The sequence below is a fragment of the Vitis vinifera genome, chromosome 5 (assembly GCF_030704535.1).
Source record: "Vitis vinifera cultivar Pinot Noir 40024 chromosome 5, ASM3070453v1".
NCBI lineage: Eukaryota > Viridiplantae > Streptophyta > Magnoliopsida > Vitales > Vitaceae > Vitis > Vitis vinifera.
Window position 1 is genome coordinate 2,094,845 of NC_081809.1, and position 24,646 is coordinate 2,119,490.

Consider the following 24,646-nt stretch of genomic DNA (forward strand, 5'->3'; position numbering starts at 1 on the left):
CGGTGATTCGGAAGCAGTCTCGGAACCGAAACTATAGAGACCGAGTTTTGCTCTTCCAGGGATCTTCCATTCCTGAAACTCCACTGAGCATCTCGCGGCCCACCACAACAAACCTCAGGTGATGAGTGAACATGGTAGAAATCCGTAAACCCCGAACTATACTTCCACCATCATCAGGATTACGAGGTCACAATACACAGCGTACATCAGCGTCGTGAAGCAATATTCAATTTTTTTTGTCATAGGCACCCATCAAAGAATCTTCTGTAAGGATTGGAGTGTTGACCAACAGTGCCCTCAGGTTCAATCGGGTAAGGCCTCAATGGATTGCATTGCACCAACTGTCGCGTACCTCTGGATGAACGCGTGAGCTGTTAATCTTGTAAGAGAACCCCAAGCAACATGCATAACGTACCCCTTCGGAATATCACAACGAGACCCACTGGTGCCCTCATCTGAATGCACCTCCGCCTCTCATTCAAGTAATGGGTATTGGACCCATGTATGCATGCAAAGATGGAGGAGTGAAGTGGTGAGAGAAAGGATGTATGGATTTAGCTGCGAATAAGGTCACGGGTATGGGAAGATGGGTGGTATGGTGGAGAGAGGAAATGATATGGTCATGGAGAGTAGAAGCATGAGTGCGAGTGGTGATGAATTTATGTATAGAGATGGGTGTGAAGGAGATTATTGATGATGAAGTTAACGAGTGAGAAGGTCATGGCCAAAAGTGGGAAGGAAAAGAAGCATAGAAGACGTGGATTAAATGGAAAGGTGCAGTGGCATGAGCACAAGAGTGGTTTAGAAGCAAATTGGGAGGGGTGTGGGCCATTCTCATCACAGTGAAGCCCATAGGATACTCTCATATCTTGGTTACAACAATTCATGTCGCAAGGAAAGCCCATGTATTCTAATTGCTTCATCAATGCTTCGGCATGACCTGTTCGACTGAGCATAAAGACAACATGATAGTATGCAGCAAACACGGTGCAGAGGAGAAATATTGAGGAAAATAGCGTGAATCAGGACTCCTCCTTCCAATATTGGCTGAAATCTGCTGACGGAGCCTCTATAACTTGACTTGTTCCAAAGTCCGATTTTGAATATGATGGGATGATCTGATGGCCCAAGGATAACAATGGGAAAACCGTCTTCAAACAAGCAGGAACTGTGACTTTCCTTCATCAATTCTCACACCTTAAAGAACCCAGAGACATGATATAAATAGGAACAAATTTGACCATCCGATGTCATAATCAACAACACCCTGGAACGACACAAAAATCCTTTCCAGAAGAAGAGAAAGTTCATCTCTCGCTATAAGCCAGGAACAGGGGAAGATAAAAGGGAGGGATAGACTGAGATAAAAAAAAAAACTAAAAAAACCAATTTAATAATAATAAAAAAAACATGATTCAGTCTTCATCTCACGACAACCAATGAGTTGGAAGAAACAGGTGGGGTGAATGAAAGAAGTTGCAAATGCAAACAAGAAACATAACTGCAAATGTCAAAAGGTCAAGACCAAGCAAACCTCAATGGAAACCAAACAAAAGAGAATGAACACATTAAGACCCTTTCAAAACAAACCAGAAAATCAACAAGAAGAACAACGTAGAACAACCCAAAAAAAAACAACATGGAACAAGGTGAATGTGAAACTTACCCCAATCTCACCTGCAACCCCTCTTCGTCCTCTGTTATCTCCTCCTTCTCCCGAAAAACCACCTTCTGGAGACCCCCTCTAGCTTGATGCCCAAGTTAGAAACCTCTCTCTCTCTAATGGAAACTCTCTCCTTCTCTCATGGAAACTCTCTCCCTCTCTCACTTTTCTCTCCTCTGATCTTGCTCCCCTCCCTTCAAAATCCTCCTAGCTCTCTGTTCTCTCTGGAAAACTCTCGCTCTCTGGTTCTTTTTCTCCTCTTTCTCAAAGCACTCTGGAATCCTCTCTATCTTGACCTCCAAGCCCAAAGGCATGCCCTGCAACCTCCAGCTCTGATTTTTCCTTCCCTTTTTCTCTCTCAGCTCCCTCCCTCATCGAAAAACTCCCTCTGGAACTCAAAAAAATCCCCCCAAAAATATCTCTCCCCCTCTCTCTATATCCAGCCTGCCCCCAACGGCCTCACATAGTTGCCTTTCTCCACTACCCTGCAGCTGCCATCCTCAATGGTTTTCAACTTTTTCTGCTGAAAGAAATCTCCACGTGTCAAGCTTCCATTGGCCATCAAAACCACTAACTTGATACCCTATCAACCAGTCTTGGAGTGACACGTGGTCATCCCAGACGATGACACTTGTCATAATCGGGCTGTAGAGATGTCTCCCCAAAATGGGGGTCTACAAAGTTATTATAAATATATGGTAGTTTTTGCCACATAGGAGAGAGGAGAGAGGAGATAGGAGATAGGAGAGAGGAGAACGGAAATTTTTTTTAAAAAAAAGGAACTCGTCTCTTCAAGAGACGAGTTCCATGAAAATATATATATATATATATATATATATATAAATTCCCAAATTAAAAAAAAAAAATTCCTCAATTCCTCAAGGAAACTCGTCTCTTTAAGAAACAAGTTCCCATTAAAAAAATATATATATATTTTTAAAAAATTCACAAATTAAAAAAATAAATAAATAAATAAATAATTGGAACTAAAGGGAACTCGTCTCTTGAAGAGATGAGTTCCCATGGAAAAAAAATATATCTTTTTTTTTAAAATATATATATATATATATATATTTTAAAAATTCCCAAATTAAAAGAAAAAAAAAAAAAAAGAATTTCCTCAAGGAACTCGTCTCTTCAAGAGACGGGTTCCCATGAAAAAAAAAGTTATTTTTAAAAAAAAAAAAAAAAAAATATATATATATATATATATATATATATATATATATATATATATATATATATATATATATATATATATATATTTTTAAAAATTCCCAAATTAAAAAAAAAAATTTCTTCAAGGGAACTCGTCTCTTAACTCGTCTCTTCATATATATATTTCATGGAAATTCCCAGGATTTTTTTTTTTTTTAATTTGGGAATTTTTTTTTCCATGGAGAATTGTTTTTTTTTTTTTTTCATTTGGGAATTTAAAAAAAAAATATTTTTTTTCATGGAACTCGTCTCTTGAAGAGACGAGTTCCCTTGTGGAATTTTTTTTTAATTTATGATTTTTTTTTTAAATATTTTCTTTTTCTTTTTATTTGGGAATTTTTTTAAAAAATATATATATTTTTTTAAGAAACGAGTTCCCTTGAGGAAATTCTTTTTTTTTTTTTTTGGGAATTTTTTAAAATATATATATATTTTTTAAATATATATATATATATTTTTTTTCCATGGGAACTCGTCTCTTCAAGAGACGAGTTCCCTTGAGTAAATGGGGAATTTTTTAAAAAATATATATATTTTTTTTCATGGAACTCGTCTCTTGAAGAGACGAGTTCCCTTTTTAAAAAAAATTTATCCGTTCACCATCTCTCCTCTCTCCTTTCTCCTCTCTCCTATGTGGCAAAAACTACCATATATTTGTAATAACTTCTTCTACTACAATAACTTAAGTATAACTTTTTTAAATTACCGTACTATAGAGAAAAGTCCTGCTCATATCCTCCTATACCATTCATCCCTATCATGCACATACCTCACCTATCATCCCCACCATCCATCGGACCCACCTTCATCTCATCTCTATTATTTTTCACGTGCATGAAGTCTCGTGTACATAGCCATCTCCATCTCATTTTTTTAATTTTTTTTTTGTCTTCATACCCATTTTACCATTCTTCATGCTCATTGTACCCACTGCTAGCTGCTTCTTCCACCCTCATATCCACCACTTTCAACTTCATCCGGCTATCCATCTCACAACTTCCCACATCCTCCTACACCATTCATATCCATCTTTCATGCCTATAAGCCTACTTCTCTCACTACCCCCACTCATCTTACCACCACACCATTTTTTCTCACCGTTCCCTTCACTTAAACTCTTTTTCATTCTCTCTCATACGCATGCAGCTAGCACGCAAGCTTATTCTCCATCTCGGCATCTTCAACACTTGGTGGCTCCACATTGAGGGATGGATTACGGTAGAGATTTCTGGGTTTTTGTGTTGCAAAGTAAGATCTTGGCATGGCAGCAAAGAGAATTAGACGAATATAGCAGGTTGATGGTATTGAAACGGCTTCAAAGGTTGCTTCTCAAGCCAAGAAATTGCCACCTTCTAGCCAAAAGAATGTTCCAGAGGCGGCTCCTAAGAAAGCTGAGTCAAGTGATAGCTCTGATGGCAGTGATTCTGATGAAGAAAAACCAACTGTTGCAAAGAATGTAGCTGCTGCAGCACCTAAAAAGAAAGTACAGTCTAGTGATAGTTCTTCTGAGACCTCTTCAGAGGAAGAAGAGGAACCACAGAAAAAACCATCACCTAAAGAAGATATCGATGAAGAGGACAGTGCTGATGAAAGTGATGAAGAGCCTCAAAAGAGAAAGTTGGAAGTTCCGACTTCAGTTTCTTCCAGTGCTGGTAAATCAAGCAGTAGCGAAGAGGAAAGCTCTGATTCAGAAGATGAGCCCTCAAAGGTACCATTGCCAAAGAAGGCTACTCAAGTGTCAAAGAAAAGCATCGGTCCTGAGGAGGATTCATCCGAGGAAGAAAGCAATGAGGAAGTGCCTTCCAAGACCCCAAAGAAGAATGACACTGATGTGGAAATGGTAGATGCCGGAGCACCCAAAAAAAAAAACCAATGCTAAGCAGACTGATTCAAAAATCTGGGAAGAAAGCTCCCAAAACCCCTGCCACTCCTCAAGTGCAGAGCACTGGAAGCAAGACACTGTTTGTTAGCAATCTATCTTTTAGTATTCAAAAAGAGGATGTTGAGCATTTCTTTAAAGATGCCGGTGAAGTTGTTGATGTCCGTTTCTCTTCAGATGCAGACGGGAGGTTCAAGGGCTTTGGTCATGTTGAGTTTGCTACTCCCGAAGCAGCACAGAAGGCTCTCAAAGTGAATGGTAAAGACTTATTGGGTCGTGCTGTCAGACTTGATTTGGCCCGTAAAAGGGGCGCATATACTCCATATAACGGAAAAGAAAGCAATTCATTCCAAAAGGGAGGGAGTCAGGCACAGACAATATTTGTTCGGGGCTAAAATAAAAGTTGCGATGAGACCAGGTTAGGAGCACCCTGGAAGAGTATTTTGGGTCTTGTGGGGAGGTTTCAAGGATTTCGATCCCTAAAGATTATGAATCCGATTCTGTTAAGGAGATTGCTGACATGGATTTCACAGATGGTAGATAATACTCAGTTGGATCTTCAAAAATGTGCTCGTGACCCTGATATATTTGACACATATACTGTTCACCATATAATAGAGACTAATCCAATGCAGACCAGCCAACAAGCCTTGTGCATTCACCAACTACCAAGTTATGCCATTTCGGGACAAAATGCCTAGGGATTTGTGATGATAATGATCTCCTATATGAAGACTTCAATGTGACTCCTGTGGCAGTAGCTCAGTTTCTTCTACAGCTGAGTATTCTCGTATTAATCCCCAGAAGGCACCTTCCTGGTTTGATCAGCATAGCACCTTTAAAAATGGACAGATTTTATTGATGGTAAGTCTCTGATAGTTTGCATGCACAGAATTCAATGGACTTAATAAATGGTGCTTCTGGTACCAGCCATGTCGCTAACGTCCAGCATGGTTCTTCCCTCCATTTTAATGGCAAGCAATCATCTCTTTGCCCCTCTTTCATTGTCTCCGAATGGCACTGATCAAAGTTTGAGGGTGTCAGGTTTGACTTAGAAGATGTGGGTCCGTTGTTGCGATTAAAAGCATTGCCAAGACAAGCTGCAGGTCTGATGATGTTGAGTTCTTGAGGGGACTAAAGACACTTTCCTCAATCGAATGCATCTGGTAGGATAATTCATCCAAATCAGTGTCAAAAGCTAAGCTCGGGTAGAAACTGTTTGCGGGACCTTGATTCTAGTGACTAGCCTAGTTAGTGAAACAGTTGCTAATATGGTAAGTGGGGGGTCAGTTTGGTTTCGATGAGGCAATCAGATGCTATCATGATTGCTTATCTGTGCTTTCCACTCGATCTGGTGCAGCCTCACTCCCTGTGATTACACTGAATGAAGGTCATGATGTAATCATGGGTGGAATCATTATGTAATCATAGATGCAACCTCACATTTTGTCCGCCAAACATTTGCTTTGGTTAGGAAGGACCATAAATGTCGTTATTGAGTGGAGGTTGACTACATGCTGGCGGAGGGCGAAATTGTCACTGGAAATCACTGGGGACAGGTATCACCAGAAGAAGAAGAGTAACCAAAGGACTTTGGTGCGGGGTATGATGTTCCATCATAACAGCAATGATTTTGACAATGGTCTTTTTGAGGCTGATTTAATTGAGAAGGATTTTGGGAACCAAATTGCTGGAATGGATAGCTTCGGGTGCTGACTTCTGCTAGAAAGAAATGCAGGTATAAAGAAAGGGACATTTGTACCATCTGGACCCACAGTAGTCACTTGGGCCTTCTCCGCTGTTGGTATTCCGTATTGGACTACTGGTGCTAACGATCCCTTGCAGCCACCCTCATTTGCTCCTTTTCAAAACTCATACGTGTCTTCATCCATCTTCATGCATGTTTTTTTTTATAAAAAAGTTGGTTTTCAAACAAATCTTGCTTTCACTCCACATTTTTTAGGCTCCAAAAATCTTTTTTTTTTCAATAAAATTTGCCGCCATTTTATTCCGAACGAGCCTCATTTTCACATCTTGCATGATTTTTTAAAATATTTTAAAATAAGCATAAATTTAATTTTGTAATTCCAAGTGATGGAATTTATGAAATTAATTTACACAAAAATAAATTAGGTTTTAGTAAGAGCCCAACATCAGAGATTTAAAAATAAATTTGAGTGAAATGCAGTGTGATATCTGATGATCTTTAGATCTATTTAGTGACATGTATAGCATATTCTATGATCATTATTATGCACTAATCACATTTCATGCTAGCGCTTTATCGATTACTGCTAAGGTATGCATCATCTCTCACTCTAATCATTCACCATGTATGCTTTGGTTTTCAGTGTGTGATCATGTTAATATCCATTAATTTTCTTACCAATTGTCATGATTGTTTCATTTTATTAGTAGAAATTTATTTTTAGGGACTTAGAGAAGTGTTATGGTTTTTACCAGTCCTTCCCGATAAGTAACCCGACTCCCGAGCTCTGATTTGGTTTTTCACAGACCACTTTTTTCAAAATAAGAAGTCACACTTAGGGTTTTTTTTCTTATTTTATTTATCCTTTAAAAATAAAACAAAAATAAGTGACAACTCTAAGTCATTTTTTTAAAAATAAATTATTTTTAAATTAAAAGCGAGTTCGCCTTCGAGTAGAAGTGTACGAGCATAAATGCGAAGTCCACAAACCCACCCCATAAAAGATTAATCAAAAGGTAAAAACCCTCGGTATCAAAATTTCAATCAATCATGACACGAGACTTGTTGAGAGAACTGCAGCAAAAGAACCTGTGTCACAAATACACCTTTATCCCCAACCTTAAACCTTTTAACCCTAAACCCTAAACCTAATTCTAAACCTAGCCCTAACTCTAATGCAAAACATTAACCTAAAAGATTATAAGAAATGAAAATGACTTTTCTTCCCAAATAGTTGTTTTTAAAACGGTGAATGATTAAAAATAATACTTTTAAAACATTAAAAATATCAAAAACAAATTAAAAACCATTTAGATTCTAAATTTTCTGTTATATAAAATATTAAAAAAATTGTTTATAAAAACTATTTTCCTAATAGTTATTTTCAAACACATTTTCTAAACGGAATTTATATATGTTACATTTATTTTTAGAAAAATTTAAAGATTTAAAAACAAGAAATCAATCCTTAAAAAAATAAATCTCAACTTTATTTCAAAGTGAATCCAAATTAATATGATATATAATTGAGATTTAAATAAATATAATTTCATAAATCTTAAACAATGATATAAAAAACAAGTAAAATATTTTATAAATCTATTTAATATACTTACTTATCATTGTATTTTTCATTCTTTCAATTTATTAACTTTAACTTTTTCAACTTTTATATTTGTTTATATAAAATTTTTGGTTTTATATACTTTTCTAATAGATTAAAGGTTTTTAAAATTTTTTTATTTATTAAAAGTTTTGTAATTTTATATTTAATATTTTAAAAGTAGATTCTCATATGATTTTAAACAATTTGGATTTTAATGCTTGATTAAATAATGGTACATTTACAATAATACTTAATTATTAAATTATGTATATTTTTTCAATAAAAAGTTTCATCACTTTGGCTTAATTTTTAAATTATTTTTAGTATATTTTATTTTAGTTTCACATGGCATGATAAAACAAATAATTTTACATCTTTTTCTTTCTATCATCAATACAAATTAGCTTGTTATAAAATTTATAAAAAATGTTAACTTCACTAATTTCCTCCTAAATTAATCTTTTAAAAAATGCTAATAAAAATATTCTTGCATTTTACAAGTGACAAGAACAAAGAAAATAAAGAAAATATGAGATATGGTTTTTTCAAACATTCAAGTTTATGATTTTGTTTACAAATTTAAGTGTGTAAAACCTATAAAAGCTATAATTTTATATTAGATACAAGATTTAAGTTCCTAATTTAAGTGTGTAAAACCTATAAAAGCTATAATTTTATATTAGATATAAGATTTAAGTTCCTAACAAGAGAATTTTTCCTTGGACACTCAGGTTTTATTTAAAAATTAAAGTGTGTAACGGGAAATTTTCTCATTCGTATACAATGAAAGGAAAGAAAGGAGGAGAAAAAAATCATTTGGAATTAATATTTTTTTTTTTAATTGGAAACCTAAGATCAGGTACTACAAATTTTGTTGTGTATTTCTTTTTTTACCTAGATTTTTTAAACTATCTCTTATAAACCATTTTTTTTTCCTTTTATGTTTTAATATATTCATATTACAAGAAAAGGAAATGACACGTACAGAAGATTTGGAGATATTATTTTTTTGAAAAAAAATTAAATTGAAAATCTAAGATCGTGTACAAATTTGGTTTTGTTTAATTTTTTTTTACAAAGATTTTTTGCACTATCATTTAGCAATTTTGAAAAAAAAACCATTTTTTTTCTTTTTATGTTTTAATATATTGTTTTTCATATTTAGAAAAAGAATGAGGCTATGTTCCTATTTGAGAACTATTTTTTATAATAGTTTTTGGTTTTTGAGAATAGTTTTTTATTTTTCAAAATAAAAAATGCATAAAACACGTTTGACAACCAAAAACTATTTTATATTTTTTTGTTCTTACAAATATAAAATATGGTATTTTTAGAGAATATATTTTAATTATTTTTTTTATTATTTTTTGTTTTTTTTTAATAAATAATTATATAAATATGTAGAATAATTTAAAATAAAACATTTGATATAAAAATTATGTTTAAAACATATTTAAAAATATTAAAAACATGTGAAAAATATTTTAGGTTTTTAAATAAACTTTTGTTCTACAAAAATCATAAAACAGTTTTTTTATATTGTTCTCAAAAATTATTTTTTAGAATTTTTTTTAAATAGTTATAAAAAAAACCTATTTTTTCATTTTCCTTAATTTCTTTTATCTTTTCAAATTTAGAAAATATATATTATAATTAAAAAAATTCATCCTGGCCATTAATTCGTTAACTTCCTCCTACATTAATCTTTTGAAAAATGATAATAAAGATATTCTTACATTTTACAAGTGGCAAGAGAAAAGAAAAGAAAAGAAAAGTTGATACTTGGCTTTTCGAAACATTCAAGTTTATGATTTTATTTAAAAATTGAAGTGTCTAAAACTTATAGAATCTCAATGTATAATTTTATATTAATATAAGATTTAAGTTCCTAACATGGGAATTTTTCCTTAGACATTCAAGTTCTATTTTAAAATTAAAGTGTGTAAAGGGAATTTTTCTCATTTGTATATAATAAAAGGAAAGAAAAGAGGGAGAAAAGATTCATTTGAAGATGGTCTCTCTTTTTTCTTTTTTTTTAATTGGAAACCTAAGATCATATACTAAAAATTTTGTTTTGGGTAGTTTTTTTTACGTAGATTTTCTAAACTATTCCTTATCAATTTTTGAAAGAATCCATATTTTTTCCTTTTTATGTTTTAATATATTCATCTTTCCCTTTTTCCAAAAACTCATTAACTTTCTTCCAGATTAATCCTTTAGAAAAGTGCTAATAAAAAGTCCTTGCATCCTACAAGTGACAAGACAAGAGTGAAAGAATGAAAAGAGATATGGTTTCTTATGTCCATGTTTGTTCCTCGATAGTTTTCATTGCATTTGTGTCCTCATGTATTAGATTATCTTTTGCAAGGTCAAGCATCATGAATGATGCGTTGGTAGAAAAACTTTGTGCTAAAAGCACGGATCCTTCATTTTGTGCAAATGCTCTAAAATCTGATCCTCGTAGTGCCATCGCAGACATCACAACTTTTGAGCAAATTGCGATCAACTTGACAAAGGCCAATGCCACGGATACCTGGAATTTTGTGAACTTAAATGCAGGACAAAATAATGATCCTAAGATCAAAGCCGCATATCAACGATGTTCTCCTCTTTACGAAGATATAATAGCCGCCACTGATGATGCAACAACATCTTTGGAAGCTCTAGACTATCGTGATCTGGACACTGAAGGAGAAAGTATCATGGATAGTGCAGACGAATGTGATCAACTTTTCACAAAACCTTCCCAAATGTCAGATAGAAACAGATTTGCTAGACTTTTGGGTGAGATGATTGCCTTAATCGGTGATGTTTTGATTTCTGGATGATTATGTATTTGTTCAAGTCCTTTGAACTTGTTTCACCTTATCCATTGATATGTTAGAAGTTATTATTATATTAGAATTATATATTTATTTAATTAATTAATTATTATATCTATTATTTATTTAATTATTATATTAAAATTAAGTAGTAAGATAATTATTTCTTTATTTTTTATTAGGTCTATTTAATTTTTAATGATATTATACCACTTTTCAAGGGAATTCCTAATGAGAAATCTTAAATTTTCTTTTCTCTTTCTTTTTGAATATTTTTTAGATTTTAACATGGTATTAGAGCTTAATTTAGAAGGAGGTTGTAAATTCGAGTCACATCTACCTTAAACATAAGAAAAGTTTATAGCCATCAATAAAAAGTTGAGTTATTTCAACCGAATTCGTTTGATTCCCCTAAATATAAGAACCAATGAATTTAAAACTATTACCCAATTCTTAAAATTTTTTGTCTATTCTACCGAAACATAAGAGCATAAATTGGATTTGGTTCTTAAGCTTGTTTTGCAATGTCATACCTAAGTCTTTTTTCTTTATACTTACCTCCCATGTTACACTTGTTAGGATAGAGCTCTTTAAATTTATTATTTATTTAATATGATTTTAATTTCATTTTTATCCATCTTTGTCTCATGCATTATATTTGTACGAAGCATTTTTGTTTTCATCTATTGCAAGACTTTGGTGCATGAAGAGTTGATGATTTGTTCACGGCCATAGTTTTAAAAAAATTGATGATATGCAATATTACATATCTGTTCACCTAGTCTAGTAAATAATTTCTACTATATCTAATAAACAAATATTTTATTGACCAACTAGGGGATACATTAAATAAAAGAACATATAATGATGTACATGATGGGCAAAAAGTAACGGGGAAATTGATTTGCAAAAATGAAAATAAAGATGATTGTGAGTTATATTTTTATTTTTTTAAAAATTATATACGAAAATACAACATAATTTGTAAAAGTGAAAATAAAGATGATTATAGGATTGATTTGTATTTTATAAAATTATATATAGAATATAACATATTTATTCTTTTATTTATATAAAAATGGTCTAAATTTAATTTTATTTTTAAATAAAAAAGTGATTTTATTTGCCTGAATTTGAAAATTTAAATGAAACTAAAAAAATATATTTATACTTTCATTCTTTTTCTATCAATGGACAATAATATATTAAAGCATAAAATAAAATAAAAATTGTTTTCTTTTTCAAAATTGGTGAGGGATAGAGCAGAAAATCTTTGTAAAAAACAACTACAAAATCTGTACAGCATCTTAGATTTGCAATTTAATTTTTTTTCAAAAAGATATTATCTCCAAATTAATCTTTCATTCTCCTTCATTTCCTTTTTTCTAATATCAATATATTAAAACATTAAAAAAAAAATGGTTTCTTTCAAAATTTGATAACGGATGTGGAGACCCCTAATTTTGGATCTTAGGAGAGAGATTTTTTGGAGCACTTTTTGAGTACCTTCTAGACACTTCTAAAGACCTTAGCTGGGGAGGACACGTGGTCTATCAGGATGTCATGATAGTTTGTTGAGAGCAGCAGAGATTCTTTGCAGGTGAGGACACGTTTCAGGGTGATTGCTTATTCTATTAGGTTGGTTAGTGAGCCGTGAGAGAGAAGCGAAGGAGAGAGCGTTTTAGGAGAGCTGCAGGGAGGCTGGATGGAAAAGAAAAAAAAAAGTTTTACAGAGAGAGTGGGTTAGAGTGAGCGGGGCAGGGTGAGGTTCCAGGCTGTGAGAGTGAGCTGGAGAGAGGGCAGATTCCAGGCTAGCATGAGAGTGAGCTGAAAGAGAGAGAGAGCAGAGAGGAGTATTCCGGGTTTTTGGTGGAGGTCTTGGGCAGCAAAGAACCAGAGAGAGGGTGGTGAGCTGAGTGAGACGCGTTTCAGAGAAGAAAACTTAGAGAAAGGGAGATTAGCAGGAGAGGAGGGAGCTTTGCTGATTCTGTGAGCAAGAGAGGGTGCTCAACTTGTAATTCACGTATGTTTCTAATTCCATCTTTATTTATACATTCATTACGTTTATCATACATTTTTGCTTTATATTAACTTTTTTAACAAGTAACTTGACTTTTTTTCAAAGACTTACTAGGAATCACATTTAAGATTTTACTATTTTTTTTCTTTACAAAATAAAACTTTTTTTAAAAATCAGTTTTCATATCTTGATTTTTGTTATGGATTGACTAATCAATTGTCATAATTCTCTTTATTTATTTAATAGAAACCTAACTTTTAGAACTTAAAAGGTATTATAGTTTTTCATATTACTTTTTAATAGGTAACTTGACTTTTTCAAAGACTTACTAGGAATCACATTTAAATTTTTTATTTTTATTTTTTTTTTCTTTAAAAAATAAAACTTTTTTTAAAAATCAGTTTTTTAGACATAAAAAGTAAGACTCGCAATTGAGTAGGAACACATGCGAAAAATTCGGATTCATTAGAAAGTTTAAAAAATCTATATAAAAAGGAAACTACACAAAATAAAAAGGGAAAAATCCTTTATCACACTTTATTTTTTAAACAAAACCCAAAGGTTCAAGGAAAAATGCCCTTGTTAGGAAATTAATTCTTATATTTAATATAAAATTATACATTAAGTTTCTATAGGTTTTACATACTTCAATCTTTAAATAAAATAATATATTTGAATGTCTCAAATAGCCATATCTCCTCTTCTATTTCTTTTCTTCTCTTTTGTAACTTGTATAAGTTAAGGATATTTTTATTAACATTTAAAATGATGCGTTGGTAGAAAAACTTTGTGGTAAAAGCACGAATCCTTCATTTTGTGCAAATGCTCTAAATCTGACCCTCGTAGTGCCATCGCAGACATCACAACTTTTGAGCAAATTGCGATCAACTTGACAAAGGCCAATGCCACTGATACCTGAAATTTTGTGAACTTAAATGCACGACAAAATAATGATCCTAAGATCAAAGCCGCATATCAACAATGTTCTTATCTTTACGAAGATATAATAGCCACCACTGATGATGCAAAAACATCTTTGCAAGCTCTAGACTATCATGATCTGGACACTGAAGGAGGAAATATCATGGATGGTGCAGACGAATGTGATCAACTTTTCACAAACCCTTCCCCAATGTTAGATAGAAATAGATTTGCTAGACTTTTGGGTGAGATGATTATCATAATCGCCGATGTTTTGATTTCTAGATGATTATGGATTTGTTCTAGTCCTTTGAACTTGTTTCACCTTATCCATTGATATGTTAGAAGTTATTAATAAATTTAATTATTATATTAGAATTATATATTTAGTTATTATATATTTATTTATTTAATTATTATATCTATTATTTATTTAATTGTTATATTTCTTTTTAATAGTAAGATAATTATATCTTTATTTTTTTTATTAGGCCTATTTAAATTTTAATGATATTATACCATTTTTCAAGAGAATTCATAATAAGAAATCTTAAATTTTCTTTTCTCTTTTTCTTTTCTAATCCTTTTTAGATTTTAACATGGTAATAGAACTTAATTTGGGAGGAGGCTGTAAATTTGAGTCACATCTACCTTAGACATAAGAAAAGCTTCTAGCCATCAATAAAAAGTTGAGTTGCTTCAACTGAATTCATTTTACTCCGCCCCAAACAAGAACCAATGAATTTGAAACTATTACCCAATTTTAAGAAATTTTGTGTCCGTTCTATCTAAACATAAGAACATAAATTGGATTTGGTTCTTAAGCTTGTTTTGCAATGTTTTACCTAAATCTTTTTTTTTATATACTTAAATCTCATGTTACACTTGTTAGGATAAAGTTCTTTAAATTTATTATTTATTTAATATGATTCTAATTTCATTTTTATTTATCTTTGTCTCATGCATTATATTTGTACGATCATTTTTGTCTTCATCTATTGCAAGACTTTGGTACATGAAGAGTTGATGATTTATTTATGACCATAGTTTTAAGAAGTTGGTGATATGCAAGATTACATATTTGTTCACCTAATCAAGTCAACAATTTCTACTATATCTAATAAACAAACATTTTATTGATCAGCTAATGGATACATTAAATAAATGAAAATAAAGACGATTATAAGTTTGATTTTTATTTTTTTTAAAATTATATAGGAAATACAACATAATTTGTAAAAGTGAAAATAAAGATGATTATAGGATTGATCTATTTTTTAGAAATTTACATATAGAATATAACATATTTATTCTTTTATTTCTATAAAAATGATCTGAATTTAAATTTATTTTTAAATAAAAAAAAGTGATTTTATTTGTCTAATTTTGAAAAATTAAATGAAATTAAAAAAAGAAAAAAAATATACCTTCATTCTCTCGATGGACAATAATATATTAAAACATAAAAAAAAAAAATGTTTTCTTTTTCAAAATTGGTGAGGGATAGAACAGAAAATCTTTGTAAAAAAGAACTACAAAATCTGTATAGCATCTTAGATTTGCAATTTAATTTTTTTTCAAAAAGATATTATCTCCAAATTAATCTTCTTCTCCTTCATTCCTTTTTTTCTAATATCAATGTATTAAAACATTAAAAAAAATGGTTTCTTTCAAAAATTGATAAGGAATAGTTTAGAAAATCAAAAAATGGTTTCTTTAGAAGTGTCTAGAGACCTTAGCTGGGGAGGACACGTGGTATAGCAGGATGTCATGATAGTTTGTTGAGAGCAGCAGAAGACACGTTTTTCAGGGTGATTGCCTATTCTATTAGGTTGGGTAGTGAGCTATGAGCAAGGAAGAAAATATCGTGATATTTTAAAAATATCATTATACTTCTAATTATATTTTTATGAAATTTTTTTATATTTTTTTATAAATTTTGATTTAGGTTTATCAATATTTTTTTTCAAAATATTCGTCGATATATCTAATATATCCGTAAAATTAAAGTATCGATATATCCGTGATTACCGATATTTTCATCCTTGACTATGAGAGAGAAGCGAAGAAAATAGGGTTTTAGAGGAGTGCACGAAGGCTGGATGGAAAAAAAAAAAAAGGTTTTGCAGAGAGAGTGGGTTAGAGTGAGTGGGACAGGGTGAGGTTCCAGGCTTTGAGAGTGAGCTGGAGTGAGGGCAGATTCCAGGCTAGCATGAGAGTAACCTGAAAGAGAGGGAGAGAACAGAGATGAGTATTCCGGGTTTTTGGTGGAGATCTTGGGCAGCAAAGAACCAGAAGGAGGGTGGTGAGCTGAGTGAGACGCATTTCAAAGAAGAAAACTTAGAGAAAGGGAGCTTAGCAGGAGAGGAGGGAGCTTTGTTGATTCTGTGAGGAAGAGAGGGTGCTCAACTTGCAATTCACTTATGTTTCTAATTCCATCTTCTTTATTTATTCATTCATTACGTTGATCATACATGTTTTGCTTTATTTTATATCCTGATATTTTTTATTCATCTATTGACCAATCAATTGTCATAATTCTCTTAATTTATTTAGTAGAAACCTAACTTTTAGGACTTAAAAAAAGGGTTATAGTTTTTCATATTACCTTTCTAATAGGTAACTTAACTTTCATACCATACTCGATTTTTCAAAGACTTGTCAAAAATCACATTTAAGGTTTTTCTTTTTTACTTTATTTTTTCTTTTAAAAATAAAACTTTTTCTAAAATCAGTTTTTCAGATATAAAAAGTAAGTCTCACCATTGAGTATGAACACATGCGAAAAATACGGGATCCACTAGATAGTTTAAAAAATCTAATAGAAAAATACGGGATCCACTAGCTAGTTTAAAAAATCTATGTAAAAAGGGAACTACACAAAATAAAATTTGTAGTATATGATCTTAGTTTCTAATTAATTTTTTCTTCTTCCTTTCTTTCCTTTTATTGTATACAAAAAGGAAAAATCCCTTTATGACACTTTAATTTTTAAACAAAACCCAAATGTTCAAAGGAAAAATGTCCTTGTTAGGAAATTAATTCTTATATTTAATATAAAATTATATATTAAGTTTTTATAGGTTTTACATACTTCAATTTTTAAATAAAATAATATATTTGAATGTCTCAAATAGCCATATCTCCTCTTTTCTTTCTTTTCTTCTCTCTTGTGTTAGGAATTTGGGACACTTCCTAACAATCTCCACCTTAGAACAAATTCCATGAAGTTAATCTTCAATCTCTCCATGACACAAACCTTTTTGTATCATATCACCACGAAAGAGCAATCGACTCCAACTTCAGTGAAAATTCCTTTTGTTTTCATCTTATGTGCTTTGTGATCTTTTACTTTTCCAGAAATCTTCAACCCAAGCTCTGATACCAATTGTTATGCCAGCCAAAGCTATGATGCCACAATGTTAGTTCAAAAATACAAAGATAAAACAATCACACATACGGTACATGAGGTTTTAACGTGGTTCGACCAACCATGCCTACGTCCACGGATGAGAGAGAATGATTCCACTATACAATAGAGAATATTACAGAGGACAGAACCAAATACAACTATTGGGTTCCCGAAACATCACATGTTTCCCCACTCCTTGTATCCATACCCTACTATGAGTCATCTCGCTCCACAGAGTACCTCTCGTTCTTCTTCACATCTCTATCCACCTCGTATAGTCTCTACAAGTCCATCTCCATCTTATAACTTTTTCCCCTCATGACCTAGAATATTTTTAGAGATATTTCCAACAATCTTCCTTATTCTATAAGAAAGTCTAATATTACAATAATATATCAACCTAGAAATATTCTATATAATATTCTTTACAAAAAATGAATCTATACTAATTAGGTCGAATTCTCAACCTATGAGAAACAAAAAATAGAGAAAACATATGCCAAAGAAAAACAATCACACGCACAAGACAGTATTTACGTGATTCAGCAATTTGCCTACGTCCACGGAGTTGCAGGAATATCACTATTATCAGGAAAGAATACAGAGTACTTCAATCGGCTACAATATTTTCCCTCTATATATAACACGACAACCACACCACACTAAAAACCCCTAATTACAAAAGGTGGTTCCACAATGGGCTAAACGGTCCCAAAAGCCCAAGCCTTCGCTCCATGGACTAAGACTCAGTAAATTTCCCATTAGAAAACCACACAATATTATTCGGGTTGGGTCGCCAAACCGGATCAAACAAAACTAGGCTCCACAAAGCCCGACAAATCTCCCACTTGAAGACTAGTTCAATCACCAACATCAAACCGTTATCCTCCAAGAAACAATCCCTCATCCCTGCAACTCATCCTCTTGTCCTCATGCTAGAAGACCAATTGAAGCTGCGCACAGCTTCAACTTCTCAATAGTGACACCCTTAGTCAACATGTCTGTCGGGTTCTTAGATCCACAAATCTTCTCAAATATTACTAGTTTATCTTTAACAAGGTAACGGATAAAGTTGTATTTTGTTTGTATAAACTTCGACTTTGAATGAAAAGCCAAATTTTTGGCAAGGAAAATTGCACTCCGATTATCACTATGTAGAATGTCTATCTTCTGCTTCTTACCCAATTCATCTAAGAAACCATGTAGCCAAATCATCTCCTTTCTAACTTCAGTTGCTGCAACATACTCAGCTTCTGTAGTAGACAAAGTAACAATCTTCTGTAGATTTGAAGCCCATGATATAGCTATACCACCTAGAGTAAAAACAAACCTAGTAGTACTCTTTCTACTATCAATATCGCCATCAAAATCAACATCTACATAACCCTACAGTTTCAAAATTGCACCTGTGAAGCAAAGACATGTATCTAATGAACCCTTCAAATATCTTAGAATCCACTTGACTACCTCCCAATGCTGTTTTCCAAGCATACTCATGAATCTACTCACAATTCCCACTGCATGTGCAATGTCTGGCCTTGTACACACCATAGCATACATCAAGCTGCCAATAGTTGAGGCATAGGGCACCTTACTCATATGGTCTCTTTCTTCTCCTATCTTCGGTGACTGTTCTTTACTTAATTTGAAATGACTACCCAAGGGTGTGCTCACTAGTTTAGCTTCATTCATGTTGAACCTGCTGAGACCTTTCTTCACATACTCTGACTGTGAAAGCTACAATGTACCATTAGCCTTGTCTCTAATGATTCTCATACCAAGGATTTGCTTTGCAGCTCCTAAATCCTTCATTGCAAACTGTTTGGACAATTGCTTCTTCAAATCATTAATTTTCTCAATGTCAAACCCTACAATAAGCATATCATCCACATATAACAGTAATATGATGTAAGAATTGTCAAAAGACTTAACATAACAACAGTGATTAGCTTCACATCTCTTGAACCCAATTTTATGCATAAAACTGTCAAACTTCTTGTACCACTGTCTAGGAGCTTGTTTAAGGCCATACAAGCTCTTTCTCGGTTTGCAGACTAGATTCTCTTGTCCCTGAACAATGAACACTTTTGGCTGAATCATGTAAAGGTCTTCCTCCAAGTCACCTTGAAGGAATGCTATCTTCACATCTAACTGCTCAAGATGGAAGTTTTCTACAACCACCATTCCCAGTACAAGTCTGATTGTTGACATCTTCACAATTGGAGAAAATATCTCTGTGTAGTCAATGCCCTCCTTCTGCTAGAACCCTTTAACAACTAATCTGACCTTGTAACGTTTGCTACCATCATGCTCATTCTTTATTCTGCATATCCACTTGTTGTGCAAAGCCTTCTTTCCTACTAGCAATTCAGTCAGTTCCCATGTCTAATTCCCCAACAAGGAATCCATCTCATTCTTCATGGCTAACTCCCACTTACTTGAATTCTCATCTTGCAAGGCTTCATCGTAACACTCTGGCTCACCTCCATTAGTCAACAGGAGATAATTTAAAACAAGTGAATAACGCTATGGAGGTCTAATGTTCCTGGAATATCTACGAACTTCAACTACAGGTGTACTCAGATCTACTTGTGAATTTACATTCTCCTTATCTTCTTCACCCCCTTTTTGGACAGTATTTTCAGTCAATTCATCTAAGTTGACAAACTCAGATTTCTTTTAATCTATCTTTGTAACATTTGACACTACAGTTAACCTGTCCTTGTACATAACCTGTTAATTAAATATCACATTTCTATTTCTGATAATTTTCCTATTTTGTTCATCTCAAATCCTATAGCCAAATTTCTCATCACCATAGCTAATGAAAAAACATATTTTAGACTTTGCATCAAGTTTACTACGAGCATCAAAATCAATATGAACATAAAAAACACAGCAAAAAACTTTTAAATGTGAAAACTTTGCCTCTTTACCGCTCCAAACCTTCTCAGGAAGTCTGAACTTCATGGGAACTGATGGTCCTCGATTTATCAGGTAAGCTGCAGTGCTAATAGCATCGGCCCAAAAAGTTTTTGGTAGTCCAACATGCCTCATACTTCTAGCACGCTCATTGAGAGTTATGCTCATGCGCTCAACCACACCATTCTGCTGTGGTGTCCCAGGAATGGTTTTCTCCATCCTAATTCTCTATGCCGCACAATACTCTCTGAACCCTCCATCTATGTACTCTCCTCCATTATCTAACCTCAAACATTTTACTTTCAAACCTATTTCTGTCTCAACCATGACTTTCCACTTCTTAAAAGTTTCAAATACATCAGATTTATTTTTCAGAAAATAAACTCATACATTTCTGCTTGAGTCATCAATAAAAGTGATGTAGTACCTTGAACTTCCAAGGGATGCAACCGGAGAAGGCCCCCACAAATCAGTGTGTATTAGTTCCAATTTTTCAGCCTTCGGTGTCCTGCCAGTTTTCAAGAAGCTTACTTTTTTTTGCTTTCCTAAGATGCAACTTTCATACATGTCAAAATCAATGGACTTCAATTTTGGTAGTTTTCCTTTTGATAACAACATCTTCATCCCTTTCTCACTCATGTGACCAAGTTTGTGGTCATAGGCTTGTATCAGTACTTGCATCAGCAACTGCAATTGTGTCTCTTAGACATGAGGTCATATACAGAATACCAGTCTTCTTTCCACGAGCCAATACCCTAGCTCCTTTTGTAACCTTCCAAGTACCACTAACAAATAGTAGTGCATGTCCTTCATCATCAAGTTGTCCAACAAAAATCAGATTCCTCCTCAGGTCAGGAATATGTTGAACCTTCTCCAGTAACCAAACAGACCCATTGGGCAACAATATCCGGACGTCTCCCAGACCCACAACATCCAAGGCTGAACCATAAGCCAAATACACCTTACCAAAGTCACCTGCAGCATAATTCTGTATGATTTCTCGGTGTAGAGTGGTATGAAATGAAGCTCCTGAATCCAAAACCCAATCATCAAGTGGACTGTCTCCTGTACGAAGTAATGCATCTTGTACCTCTTCTGTTATAGCATTAGTAGAATCATCTTCATTTTTCTTCTTAGGACTTTTGCATTGCCTTCTAAAGTGACCTATTTTCCCATAGTTCCAGGATTGTACTTGTTGGCCTAATCTAGATTTGCTTCTGTTCCGATTAGAATTTCTGGATTTTGATCTACCCCGATTTGAATTTATGTCATTACCTCTACCTCTTGTCTCAAGGTTTAGGGTAGAACCAAATCCTAAGGTTTCGCCTACATCTTTTCGGTGAATCTCCTCAACCAGAATTAAATCTCGTATATCATTGTACTTGAGCTTTTCCTTTCCCATAGAATTGCTTACTGCCATCCTCATTGCCTCCCAACTATTTGGCAAAGAAGCCAAGACGATTAGAGCACGAATCTCATCATCAAAATCAATTTCTACAGACGAAAATTGATTTGTGATTGTATTAAATTCATTCAAATGTTGTGTTATTGATGCATTCTCTGCCATCTTCAAATTGAACAATTTTTTCATCAGATGCACCTTATTGTTTGCGAACGACTTTTCATACATACTGGACAAAGCCTTCATCAGATCTGCTGTGGTCTTCTCCTTTACAACATTGTGTGCAACAGACTTAGATAGAGTTAACTTAATAACTCCTAAAACCTGTTTGTCAAGAAGCACCTATTCCTCAGCCTTCATACTCTCAGGTTTTGTCCCCAAAAGGGGCAGATGCAATTTCATCCCATAGAGATAATCTTCAATCTGCATCCTCCAATATGCAAAGTCTATGCCATCAAACTTTTCTATTCCAGACGTCTTTCCTGCTTCCTCTGTCATTGCTCCCACTCAAACCTAACCCTAGGCTTTGATACCAGTTGAAGGGAATAGGCCGAATTCCCAACCTGTGAGAAACAAAAAAAATAGAGTAAATACACGCCAAAGAAAAACAATCACACGCACAAAACAGTATTTACGTGGTTCAGCAATTTGCCTACATCCACGGAGTTGCAAGGATATCACTATTATCAGAGAAGAATATAGAGTACTTCAGTCAGCTACAATATTTTCTCTCTATATATAACACAGTAACCACACCACACTAAAAAAACCCTAATTACAAAATGCGGTTCCACAATGGGATAAACGGGCCCAAAAGCCCAAGCCTTCGCTCCATGGACTAAGACTCAGTAAATCTCCCATTAAAAAACCACGCAATATTATTCGGGTCGGGTCGTCAAATCGGATCAAACAAAACTAGGCTCCACAAAGCCTAACATCTTGTAATTTGTATAAGGCAAGGATATTTCTATTAACATTTTAAAAAAAAATTAGAAGGAAGTTAATGAAGTTGACATTTTTTATAAATCCTATAAGTTATAACGAGCTAATTTGCATTGGTGATGTAAAATTATTTGTTTTCTCCAGTGTTAAATTAAAATAAAATATAATATAATAAAAATATAATACATTTTCTAGTTCTTTATATTTAATATATATATATATATATATATATATATATATATATATATATAAGAATTAACAAAAAAAAATAGCAAAGGATTTCATTAGAAAATTTACAATAATTTTACCAAAATTTGCATAAAAAATTTAATTTTTTTAAAACAATTGAATAATTTCTCTAATAAACTCTAGGATTTCTCTAATAATTTCACTGCAAATGAGCCAAAGTAATGAAACTTTTTATTTAAAAATTATATATAATTTTTACAGTGAAGTATCATTGTAAATGTGCCATTGTTTAATCAATCATTAAAATCCAAATTGTTTAAAATTTTCAAAATCATAAGAGAAACTACTTTTAAAATATTATTTAATAAAATATTAAATATAAAATTACAAAAATTTTAATAAATAAAAAAATTTAAAAACCTTTCATTTATTAGAAAAGTACATAAAACCAAAATTTTTATATAAACAAATAAAAGTTGAAAAAGTTAAAAGTTAATAGATTGAAACAATGAAAAATGGATTAGAATGAAAAATGCAATGATAAGTAAGTATATTAAATAGATTTATAAAAGATTTTCCTTGTTTTTTATATCATTGTTTAAAATTTATGAAATTAGATTCATTTAATCCCAATTATATATCATATTAATTTGGATTCATTTTGAACTGAAATTGAGATTTATTTTTTTAAGTAGTGATTTTTTGTTTTTTACTTTTTAAATTTTTCGAAAAAATCATTGTTGATATATATGGCTTTGTTTGGTAATTATTTTTTAAAATAATTATGAAAAAATAGTTTTTAAGAACAATTTTTAAAAATTGTTCTATGATGTTTTATAAAATAAAAGTTTATTTGGGAATCTAAAATTGTTTTTAACCTATTTTTAATATTTTTAAATATACTTTAGAAATAATTTTATGTTCATAACTTTATTTTTAATTGTATAATTATTCTTTAAGACAACTCTAAAAAAACAACTTGAAACAACTGAAAACACTGGGTTATGGGCCTGCACTTTCTGAGCACATTATTTTGGATGCTGGTCTGATTCCAAACACAAAAGTTTCTAAGGATAGCAAATTTGACATTGATACAATTCAGCGTTTAGCCCAATCTGTCACTAAGTTTGAGAACTGGCTAGAAGATGTTATCTAAGGTGATCAAGTTCCAGAAGGTTATATTTTAATGCAGAATAAAAATTTTCTAATATGAGTCAAAGCGTAGATGCAAAGGAAGTTGCCCAAGAACAACCACTGCTTGGATTGGCTTGTGTTTAACCCTTCCAAGTTGAGACCATGTTTGCTAGCTCCTAATGGCCTTGAAGATTTCCTTCCTTAACAGGGTAAGTTTTTTTGCTTAAATGTCCATAGAATTGAATTTTAGCTACATGATAACAAGTTATTTACAACAGAGATGATGATAAAGCAGTTTCAATCATGTCACGCCATCGGTATCCAGTTGAAATTTGTCGAGTTTTTGAGCGTACTGCCACTACTAAGTTGCAAGCAGCCCTCACATCTCCCAAGGAATCGGAGAGCAATGAAGCAGTCAAGGCCAGTGAGGGTGGAAATAAAGTGTCTGATGCGCCTAGAGAGAAGCAGGGTAACCGCAAAGGTGTGAAGTCATCTGAGCCAAGCAAAAATACTAATGATGGTGCTCGTGCCAAGCAAGCGACCTTGAAGGCTGTTCTTGGAGAGGCACTGGGTTATGGGCCTGCACTTTCTGAGCACATTATTTTGGATGCTGGTCTGATTCCAAACACAAAAGTTACTAAGGATAGCAAATTTGACATTGATACAATTCAGCGTTTAGCCCAATCTGTCACTAAGTTTGAGAACTGGCTAAAAGATGTTATCTAAGGTGATCAAGTTCCAGAAGGTTATATTTTAATGCAGAATAAGATTTTTGGAAAGGACTGCCCCCCATCTCAACCAGATCGTG

At 32.8% G+C, this 24,646-nt stretch overlaps 2 protein-coding genes across 2 annotated transcripts; both read left to right on the plus strand.

Moving 5' to 3' along the window:
• Nucleotides 1–4,494: 4,494 nt before the first annotated feature.
• LOC132253731 (nucleolin 2-like) lies at nt 4,495–6,476 on the plus strand. Its single transcript, XM_059736653.1, is given in 3 exon segments — nt 4,495–5,168; nt 5,171–5,296; nt 6,235–6,476. Coding segments are annotated over 3 exon segments (783 nt in total). The 5' UTR covers nt 4,495–4,753.
• Nucleotides 6,477–10,452: 3,976 nt separating this feature from the next.
• Nucleotides 10,453–10,902, plus strand: LOC132253732 (pectinesterase inhibitor-like). Its single transcript, XM_059736654.1, has one exon. The coding sequence runs from the start codon at nt 10,453–10,455 to the stop codon at nt 10,900–10,902; it is 450 nt and encodes a 149-aa protein (XP_059592637.1).
• The last annotated feature ends 13,744 nt before the right edge of the window (nt 10,903–24,646 follow it).

Coding starts and splice junctions, on each gene's coding strand:
- LOC132253732 (XM_059736654.1), top strand. CDS start 10,453: ATGAATGATGCGTTGGTAGAAAAACTTTGTGCTAAAAGCACGGATCCT.